The sequence below is a fragment of the Pyrus communis genome, chromosome 11 (genome assembly GCF_041283825.1).
Source record: "Pyrus communis isolate YQ-2024b chromosome 11, ASM4128382v1, whole genome shotgun sequence".
Classification (NCBI taxonomy): Eukaryota; Viridiplantae; Streptophyta; class Magnoliopsida; order Rosales; family Rosaceae; genus Pyrus; species Pyrus communis.
In genome coordinates this window covers 4,403,895-4,415,487 of record NC_142575.1, presented here as the reverse complement: position 1 = coordinate 4,415,487, position 11,593 = coordinate 4,403,895, and the positions used below count along the sequence as shown (strand labels likewise).

At 36.1% G+C, this 11,593-nt stretch overlaps 1 protein-coding gene across 1 annotated transcript; it reads right to left on the bottom strand.

Annotated features, from left to right (window-relative positions):
• Positions 1–1,691: 1,691 nt before the first annotated feature.
• On the bottom strand, positions 1,692–3,686 carry LOC137743494 (putative N-acetyltransferase HLS1-like). The gene is made up of 2 exons (XM_068483396.2): positions 3,283–3,686; positions 1,692–3,176 (listed from the first exon to the last, which is right to left on the bottom strand). The coding sequence occupies exons 1-2, from the start codon at positions 3,454–3,456 to the stop codon at positions 2,172–2,174; spliced, it is 1,179 nt and encodes a 392-aa protein (XP_068339497.2). The 5' UTR covers positions 3,457–3,686; the 3' UTR covers positions 1,692–2,171.
• Positions 3,687–11,593: the final 7,907 nt, after the last annotated feature.

Genomic DNA, 11,593 nt, shown 5'->3' with positions numbered 1-11,593 from the left:
TCCTTTCTTCTGCCTCAAAGGCATTTTTCTCCGCCATTAATCGCAATGAGGCCGCCACTTCATGTTGAGCGGCATAATCATCATTTGCCTTACCCTTTTCCTTCAACCTTCGCGCCTTGTTTCGTCCCATAGCCCTAGGCATGGAACCTTCACCCAAAGACAGATTTTCTACCCTTGTTTGTTGAATGGTCGGAGATCCATCTTCATCCATATCTACAACTGAGGATGCAGTTCCGAACATCGGCGTAGGAGCTCTATGTGGTGGACCTTCAAATAACACCCACCCTTTCAAGCTACTCTCCATATACAATTCCTCCGCTTGGCATGCCTAGAAAAAAATTAAAGGAAATTAATTTATGAAATTAAATGTAAAATAATTAAATATTTAAAATAAATTGTGAAAACACTGACTTCGTCGTAGTAATTAGCACCGCTTTCATGTCTACTTGCGGCTACTAACAATGCTTGATGCCATTTGTTCAAACTTGGCTGAAGATGTTTCTTCATCTTGAAGAACAACTCTTGTGGTTTCAAATATTCATTGGAGTGGTGCCTTCACAGAACTCTAAGTATTTTTTGGACACACGAGTCCAAACACCGTCATTTGTTTGATAATTCCCACTCACACTGTCTTCCGACACCCATCTATAAGCCTTACTAAGAGCTTCATCTTCTTTTCGGTCCAAGCCCTACCTTTCATTGCAGATGAGGCCATTGGAAAATTATTGAAAAAATTGAAGGATAGATTTTTGAAAGAGGAAAGAAAATATGAGAATTGAAATGGTGTAGGAATGGTGAAAATTTTGTGAGGAATGGTGAATGAATGGTTTAGGTATTTATAGGAAAAAAATAGAATTTTTAAGAATTAAAAAAAAAAAAAAAGGGCCCAAAAACCTATAAAAAAAAATAAAAAAAAAGTTGAATTCATCGGTAACTTGCGCCAGCTAGCCGTTGGATTCAGATTTGTTTTTAAGCATTCCTATCATTTATAATATAATCTTAAAATTTTACTTATGAACACCATAAAATTATAAATAAAAAGAAGACATTAAATACATATACTAACATTAAATAGAATCTAGGGACTAAAATCAATTTTTAATCTTTAATTGCAGCCTGTAATGACCACCACCACCACACAAACAAGATAAGGAGGCTTCAATTAATTCCTCGTTGGGCAGGAGAAAGTAAGTACGGATAAGACGCTTAACTACTTCATGTTTTATATAATCTTTATCATGATCATGACTAATGACTTAAAACCTTAACCCTACTTTGGTCTTTTCCCCAAGAATGAGAGGGATGTGAATTTTGTAGGCTCCCCCCACATTTGCCTAGCTAGCGACAATATATATATTCCCCAAATAATATGGAAAACGAGCCTAAATTTCTAAGTACGTACGTGGGTCTACATTTCAAAAGTTGCATTGCATTATAGTTTATTGATAATGGTAGAAATATTCGTTCACGCATGAGTGATCGACTTCTAGTCGGTGCATGTGTTATGAATCTCAAATATATATATATATATATGTGCATCAACGATTGAGAATGCTCCACTACTTGGATGACTACCTTAAATTGTTCATGTATTATTGTTTGTTTAATGTAGGGTTATGAATATCGTTGTCCAAATTTTATACAATGGCACGTTCTGGTGTCTATCCAAGAATTTGACAGGACAGAAAGCATTGGAGGGTCCAGCTAAAATCTTTACCTCATAAAGAGATGGTTACAAAAATTTGGACCACCATGGCCTAATTGATAAGTCTAAATCATGCAAACGCAAAATCAAAAACACAAACACACAAAGGAAACCGATGATGGCACCTAATTAAGGAAATCTTTCGAGATTTTATGTTCACGATGTGAAAGGAATAAGAGAAAAACTCCAAACACAATGGTCATGGAATGAAGGGTAAGACTTATATCAAAGAAAACAATATGAGGTGGGGTTAAGTTTGGCTTCTTCTCTCAACATTTCTCAATTCTGCTGCAACAAAGCAGCCTATGCTGCAAAAGGGCCAAAGAAGTTCAGTTCATCATGACTCAGGAGATTTTGCGTGGATGGAGATTGTCTGCAACACGAACACTGTCTGAACCGTTAGATCAACATAATTAATGGTTCAGACAGTGTTCGAACTCGCATGCATGGCAGATGTTCTGTCGTTTCATACCTCTCTTGGATCTACAAAGAGAGATTTTGTTGGGTGGGTTTTTGTCAATTCATGGAGGCTGTTAGTTCTTCTATCTTCATTTTTCAAGGCCTTTATGCACCACAAATCTTCATAGCATGAGAGCAATTTCCAATGTGGGATGTGATGTCTCACTGGATCACAGCCCCCAACTTCTGTCACTATAACCTTGCAATTCTCTGAAGTGGTAGCAGCCACGTTGTGCACAAACTGGCAGAGAGCCCTCACCAATTTCCCTGACAATGGTCCTTCATGGTGCAACCCATACATGAAGTAAAATCCAAAAGGGGTAAAAAAATCAGGCATGGAAGGCAGTAATTTAAAGCAAGGAAAAACCCTAGCCATCCATTTCCAACTTTTTGCATACATTAAGCAAGATAAGGGTGCATTCCCTAGCCTCAGGTTAAAAAGCTCCCCACTATTCCACACGCTAAGCATAGCCCAACTGTCAGGTAGATGACCATTAACCCCAAAATCTTCAACCTTCAACTCTCCTCTAGGGTAAGCCACCCAAGTCCCCAAACTCAGATTATTCCCAAGCACTTTATCTATATCATGAGGGAAAAACTCAGTATTTTCCATACACTTTCTGTAGAGATATTCAGCTTCTTCAACCTTCAACTTTGCAATCTCAACGCCAGAAGACACATGACGGGGACTGTAACAAACCGGGTTCACGAGAATCGCTGGCGTTCGGAACTTGACGTAGCCAAACTTGGTCATGAAAAGTCTGACTGACGCATGGTTATCTTTCTCTGTGGCCATGTATGCATAATCAGCATCATTGTCTGTGAACCATTCTTCTAATTTGCTCACAAGGCTTGACCCAATTCCTTTTCTTCTATAAAGAGGCGAAACCCTAAGGCCTAAGATGTAACCAACTTTGGCCTGATCATTAGGTGGTGACTTGCTGTTATGAAGTGTGACCACCTTTATAGAGCCTTGGATGACCCCAACCAGCTGGTTGTCCAACTCCGCCACCTATATGAACACAATCAGTCGATAAGACGTATGCTTGATTGGAAACTAAAGGAGATATTATCAGGAAAAAGAAAAAAAAAGAATGAATATTATTGTAGTAACGTACCAGCATCTTGTGCATCGGACTGTTTCGGATCCTACATATGGGGTCACCCAGCGTGTCTGTGAAGAGAAACACACGTTCGGATGGTCCTACTTCGCACCTTCGTTCGAGATCTTCCACTCTTCCTCTATCCGCCATCCCATCATAGCTTCGAATTATAGCCTCCTGAAATCCCATGCCAGAATTTAATCTTGTCGTCCAAGATATGTAAGATGATCTGTAATCTTGGGAGAGAAACGAAAGGGAGGGTTCGTAGGTTTACTAGAGAGGGGCCAAAGCTAGATGTATGTAACTTCAGGCACAAAAAATGCAGGGCCTGAATAATTTTCCATAATGATCAGGGAGGCATTTATATGGAGCTGGGGGCACTTGGGCAGCAACCTAGGCTTAGCGACAAGAATACAATTATATTAAATACTAGACAAAATGGTGTTAAAACATACCAGTAGAATGTGTTTTTTGTCTTTAGCTATTTGAATTAAAGGAGTGGAACGAGTTTCAAGTTTGAATTTTCCTCCGTCTATAACAAAAAAAAAAAAAAACAACTAATCATGTGAAAGTGATATATATATATATATATATATATACATAAAGGATAAATTACGTCTTATCCCCTTAAGTATAGGATGACTTGCAACTTCATACAACATTTTTAAAATATTTCAATTTCATACATTTAGTTATATTTCTTTTCAGTTTTATACATCTGTTAAAAAATTTGTTAAATTAACCGTTAAGTGATGACGTGACAAATATAGAATCCAAATTTGTGACATGTGAATTAAAAATAATTAAAATTTTAGATTATAATTAAAAACTTAAAAAAATTGAAAAGATGATCTGGTCAAAGCTTGCCCCAATTACCCCATCTCTTCCTCGACTCCATCCCATTTCCTCTGTGCTTGTCTGCAACCAAGAATTTGATTCTTGGTTTGGGAAGCTTCTTCTGCCGCCGCCTCCTCCTTGATTCGACTCCATCCCCATCTGCTTGTTCATCTCCAACAAGTCCATCAATGACATCCCTACCGGCTTTGTTGTCCCCAACGTCGCACCTATCTCTCCCAACGACATGTTATTTCCTGTTTCTTCTCCCCCTTCGTCGACTTCTTCCGTCACAGAATATGTCGTCGCCGTAGACTCTTGCACTGCTACAGCTTCCCACGCTGACAACGATCCCTCCTCGTTCAACGTTGCCGTCAATCACCATCTTGGCGAGTCTTTCGCGACCTCATCGGCCGCGAACCGCACAGAGCTCTAGCACGAGAACATCAAGGCGAGGGGTTGTCCACATCCACCTCGTCGGACGAAATCGAGGTGTTGGGATTGAACCAGGTAGAGCCCCGCCACCAGATCTGACTCTCGCCCTACTGAGTCATGTCGAGATGAAACTCGGGAGTGACGGAATGGACCCAGCTGCAAATGAGTTGTGAGATCGTGAGTTCTGGTGGTGGTGATTGGAAGCGTATATGAGTGTGAACTGATGTAGATGACTGGGTTATTGGGAACGACGGCCAAAAAAAAAAAAAAAAATCCTTCACCAAGCTGCCCAAATCCTCTTTTCAAATTTTTAAGTTTTTAATTATAAAAATTTAAATATTACTTTTTATTCACATTGTGCAAAGTTGACATCCATGACAGCACAAATGTGAGCCCTACATTTACCACGTCATTATTTAATGGTTAACTTATAAAAGATTTTTCAACAGATGTATGAAACTGAAAAGAAATATAACTAAGTATATAAAATTAAAATGTTTTAAACATTCTTGAGACGGTAAAATATAATTTACCCATATATATATATATATATATATATATATGTTGCACGCATATGCTACTTCGAAACTTATTTAATTAACAAATTTTAAGAAATTTTAACATAAGTTGGTTAAAAAAAAAAAAAAATTAGAATTATTGTACATTAGAAAAGTTTTTACGCACGCAGAAACTATGATTGATATGCCACACTCACCATCTGATAAGGTTCCGAATCAAACATCATTAGGCTTTCTGATAACCTCGGGCTCACGCCACTTTGCACGCCTAAGATATATGAATATTATGTCGTTGGCCTACCCCGATTTATTAACCTATTGTATTTACCAAAGTATTGGCCTATTGGGTATAAAATTTGTACCCCTTTGCCTAATATCACACAGTATTAGGTACCCCACTATGTCACCATCCCCATCGATACACCGTACAGTCGGCAGGGCCAATATTTATACAGATATTATAGATAATGTGGGCATGGATTGAAGTTTATATACAATTAATTAATTGAAGATGCAATATCACCTAATTAATTAATCAATTAATTGAAATTTGTGTCGGCGGGCCTACGTGTATGTTTGTATCAAAATTGTTGGTTTGCATGGTATATCATCTGATGTTTAGTTTAAGTTGTGCAAGGATTAGTTTAATTAAAAATCAGTATGAAAAGGAGGAAATGAAATCCCTTTCCAACCACACTAACTTTTTCTCATTTTTGGACTATTTTAACTAGATTTGGTAGTATGTATGCTTGTTGTGGATGCAAATTTATTCATCCTTATTCTTGGACAAAGTTACACCTACAAAACAAACAACACCTTAGGTTAAGATCAAGAGCCTCACGCACTCACGATGAATGAGGAGGGGCTTTGGCTAAAGAACCTATGATGCCAAAGTTAGAATTTTGAGGAAAAAATGTTTGGAGAATTTAGAGAATTTAGCAAGAGTGTAGAACTTAGGTTTTGGAGAAAAATGAGGGTGTTTATATAGGGATGTGGCCAGCCCCTTTGGGAGGAGGAGGACCAGCCACTTGGATTGTTTTTTGGGTCAGATTCATGATTTGTTAGCTAATTAATAAATTAATTAGGTAATAAATCAATTAATTAGCTAATTAATATAATTAGAAATGAATGATTTGGGGGTTACCTTGTGGAGAAGATTTAATGAGGATGGATGAAATGGGTTTTGAGTAAATACCTATTTTGGGCACTTTTAACTTGATTGAGGGATGATTGTTCATTGTTTGCGCGTAAAAATCCTAGTGTGCCTCGAGGGTAATCTTGTTTAAAATCCACGTGTCGCCTCCATATTTTTCTTGATTATGTTTACCTCCACACTTGTGGTGTTGCGTAGCCCATAACCTCCTTTTCTAAGACACTTAGATTCGGAATTCGGAAGTGAAAGTGAAACCCACCTAAATCATGCTTAGCTTTCTGCTAATGAAGCAAATATTAATGATAATACTTACCTAATGCGCCTTAATGATATTGCACCAAGCACTTACATTCACACAAAAAACAAAACAAAAATGGCTCAATAAGCCCTAAACATCGCTATTGTGCTCTTTTTCATGCTTCCTTTTTCATTATTTTGTGGCCCTTTAATTATCTATTTAGTTCCATCCCAACTTACTCATTAACCTTTCTTCCTTAATCATTAGACCTTCCATTATATAACTAGAAAAGACACGTACACCAATTTGTGATCCATTCACCATCTGCAACATGTACAAGCGTGTGTAAATGCTAAGCTTTCCCACCCCACAAGAAAATCACTCTTTGCCCCAACCCACTACCACCAAGGAGGTTGTGATCTTTGCCATTACATGTTTTACATGAAAACTGAGCGTCCCTTCTCGAATGATTCAACTCTCCACAACAAAGTGCATCTTCCAATTGAAGTCTGCATATCTTTATCTGCTTTGTGTTTTTTCTTTGCATGCATTATGTTGTCCCTCTACATATGCTTTTTTTCTCAATGATAATTAGATGCTTTGAAGCTTGCTAATCGCATTCCTAATATGCTCAAAGATTAGGGGGAGGGATCCACTTTTTCTTGTGGGGGTCTGGGGAAAGATAGTGGGTCCTGTCCAAAATGAGTAGGGAGGGGAATTTGTGATTGGGGGTGCGGGTTTCTTGATTCTTCTTCAATATGGATCAAATGAGCACTAAAGGAATCATGTATCTTTTTAGTATTTTAGTGAGTTTGCTAATTGGCACTTTATATCTCATACTAAGAGTTTCTAGAAAAGTATAGATAGAGAATTGATTTATAAACGCCTATGTTTTTATTGTCTCTCGATTTTTCCTATTTATTCAATTCAAATGTTAGAATTAAATAGAAGAGCGTAGCAAGATAAAAATAAGTGTGCAAAACTTACTTTTCTATTATGTTCATATCAAATTAGACCGACGAGAGTACTCTTTTCTGGCAAAGTATATGCACCCAATGTGCTGGAAAAAAAATGTGATTTCTTATAACCTAATTAATTGGCACTTTAATTGTACATCAACTTAAATCATTCCCGTGCTAAAAGAAATATATTTTTTGTACATTATTTTTCAAAAAAATACTTTTGAACCCAACTTTTTTAAGAGTGCAATTCTCATTTTTTTTCATGGTGGAACCCATAATATATTATAGCATATACATGTAGAACTTATTCCATATGACGAGAGTTTGAAGAAAATGTTGAGAACAACATTAGAATCTATACCATCTTCCTTTAAAGATGTTTAACCGAAAGTTAACTATCGTTATCCAGATCTCCACGTCTAAATCCTAGATGCCATAATTTTGCAATTCGTCGCGCAGGGGTCTTTTTTCAAATTCTAATTAAGATGTTGACACGTGGATACATATTAATGTGACAAGTAACCGATGGCCATTTGTTTATGTTCGTTGACGTGTCCGTATTTGATGCACTTACATATGGAATATGAGAATGGAGTTGATATTTATAGCAGAAAGAAATTAGGATGGTGAGGTTTGATGTGTTAGAACTGGTGATGCTGAAGATAAATACGTGACTCATTAGGCAACACGATGACCTACGTAACCAATTAGAACATTAAGTTACTATGCAATCCCTACCATAGATGATCACATAAAAAATAAGAAACATTTAATGTGTGACTGTAATGACGTTACACTGACTCGTAAATGTTACTTGATTTATTATAAGTAATTCAAACAATATCATATTTTGATATGAACTTATCGTCTCGTCTAATTGTGTTTTAAAGGCATTTATGACATCACATGACAATATTACTAGCGCATTTGGTGTGACGGAAATCTTTGTGGTTTTCTGATCCTTTTTCCTCAGCTTAAAGAACCTTGAATTTAACTAGCTATAAGGCGAGAAAAACATTAAAAGCAAGCTACAAATGTTGTACCTTAGAACATATTGAAAAACCAATAAAAAAATCAAGTTATCACGTCCTAAAATGGGCATGTATAATGTTCAAACTCGGCAATATAGCACTATATCCAATAGAATATACATAAGGGGCATTTTAAGTGGAAAAATAGTTTTCTCAACAACACGGCGGAACAAAAATAAATAAATACGCCAAAGATTATAATTCAATTTTATTTAACGTGAGAGTCAAAAACAATAAAATTTTAATTTTAATATGCCTAAACAAAAGAAAAATAGTGAGCGCAATGCCTCTTAATTTATAGGCCTTATTTCACTTTTCTTTCTAAACTTTAAATTTGATTTTGAGCCCTATAACTTTTCAATTTGTGCAGATGTCCCATCGGCCGTTAGTATTGTCAATTGTTCCATCAAATTGCAGGTTATTTTCATCCATTTAATATATTCTCATAATCCATTTATCAAAATTTTCAATTAATTTTTCTTGCGAATGTAGCATTTTGTTGGCGTATGTGTCACGAAAAGTTTGTCTTAAACGAAAGAAATAATCCCATTCCCATCAATATTCAATGTTTGATCAACTTTTTTTTTTTTTTGTTTTTGTCAAAAAGGTTTGATTAACCCTTTTTTTTTGTCAAAAAAGTTTGATTAACTGAGTTCGACAATCTGAAGTGTGGGTCTTTTGATGGCCCATCTGTAACTTCTTTTGAAAGGTTATTAGTCCACCTCTGTCCACAAGCTGCTATCTCAATTTGGGCCCATTGTCTACATGTCTTGACAGGGTGTGGCCCACGGTGACAAAGATGTTTTTTTTTTATATGCCATATTTCCACCAACAATAAAATAACAATTTACCAAAAAAGAAACAATAATAAAAAATAAAAAACTCACTCAAATCAAAAGTGTCCAAATTTATGTTTTTCCGTCTTCCATATTAAATTAATAGTAGTGATTTTCTCTACTACGATGATTTTGTTTAATCTAATTCAATTCAGACAAATATAATAACAGAGGTATTGTGTGAAGATAAAATGGGAGTCCAAAAATCATTTTCTTAAATAAACTAGCCTTATAAATTTATTTTTAATTTTAATTAAAGTCATTTCAATTGAAATTTCTATTAACAGATATTGTTTTAATAAGATAATTGATAGACAAAACATAAAAGTTTTTTTTTTTTAAAGGAAATGAAATTTCATTACCGACATGAAGGGTTTGGAAAATTTGGGAAAGTAACCATATTTTGGACCCCATATAGAATTATAATCACCATTTTAGTTTTATGATAATTCGAACCAAAACTTGATGTAAAAGTACTAATATACCCTTAACATGAAGAAACAAAAATTAGTTGAGATCTTCAAGCATAAAAGAGGTAGCCTCTTCAATACTACCCAATACCCCTACTCTCGAACCCCTTCATTTCCTACCTAATATATAACTAACCTGCTAGGGTTTTAGATTTCAGGTTTTGGTGGTGAAATGGACACCTCCCTGATATATGGCGCCGATGCCAAAGCCTTAATAATCCACACCAAGAAAAAGCTCCCCCACAATTCCAAAACCCACTTGCAGGTCCTCTCTTCTCCTAATTTTCTTCAATTTTTAATCTCTCCCTGTTTTCTTTTTCTTTTTTTTGTCAAAATCTCTCCCTGTTTTTCATTCTTGGTTGATTGCTGTTGATTTCCACGAAGGTTTTGTTTTTGTTGTGAGAAACCCTAATATTAAGGGTATATTAGTACTTTTACATAAGTTTTGGTTAGAATTATCATAAAATTAAAATGGTGGTTATAATTCTATATAGGGTCTAAAATATGGTTACTTTTCCAAATTTTCCGAAGGGTTTCTTGTTTGGTTGTGATTCATGCATAGTTCTTGTAATAACAAAATCACACACACGGAGTTTAAATGGTTCACCAAATCGACTACGTTCACTATGTTGTGTTTGTGTTTGTATTTCACTACATAAGAAGATTTACAAAATACATTGGAGATGGATTGAAAGCCTTTATATAACCTAAAAGAAATGGGTTGTATGAAGGAGTGGTCCGAGGAGGGAACTTCTTCCTCTTGCTGGTGTCGTCTTTTCTGCATGTTCTTTCCTGTAAAGGGAGATGATTGGAATTGCTTGTGCTTCACGGAGGCTCTATCTATGTAGCTTGAACCACGTCATGTTCCAGCTGTGAGAGTAAAAGCTTGAACGTAAGCATCCAGGTGTTCAAATCGTAAGGCACCAACAAGTCCTATACCAGCCACCTCTATATGTAGACTTCCGCCTCCTTATTTGAGTGGTGTGTAATCACATATGGCTTGAGTCCTAATGATTGCAAATGTGCCACGTATTCCTTGATGGTAAATATCAACCAACTTCAACCAAATCACTCTCCTATTCAAAATAAAAGGCATCTCAGATACTAATTAAGTGCGAGAATATATAAACTTTTGTGGTCAAAGGACCTCATAAAGTAACTTACGTGCCAAAAATGTTAGTTCTTGAAACCTAGTAACATAATTATATTTGAAAGAAACATAATAATGTATATGAATATACATATATACTTTTAAAATACGGGTTATTACAAAAAGTCAGAGAAAAATGAGCAATAGGGCATGATATAAGAGGGAAGAAGGAAGGGAAAGAAGCAATGGAGAGGTTGAGGGGTCAGAGGGTGGAGGAACCATCACAAAGAGGATGGAGAGTCAACACAAAAGGATGGAGGAGGTGCCGCTATCACCAGTTGAGCAAAGAGAACAGAGCTTTAGAGAGAGAGAGAGAGAGAGAGAGAGAGAGAGAGAGAGCTGTCTTCTCTTTTGGATAATGAGAAGAAAAAGAACACCACCCATGTAGACTTAGTTCGGAATAGATGTGTTGGATAATAATAACTTTTCAAATGGATTGTGAGAGACCTCGCAGACATATAAAGCGTTGATGGTGGGTATATGTAGTTCTGGTGGTAGAATTGGTAGTAGTGTAATACACCTTGTTATTGGTGTTATCAAAGAAACGTGTTATGCACCTTATTAATCAATTGTGGAGCGAAGCATCCAAGTATCGTTAAGGACGATAATGCCATACAAGATCTTTAAGTAGCTAAGTATTTGAAAGGTTAAATCTGACACAAATCACCATTAAGAAGAGTATTTTAAGTGAAGCTACCT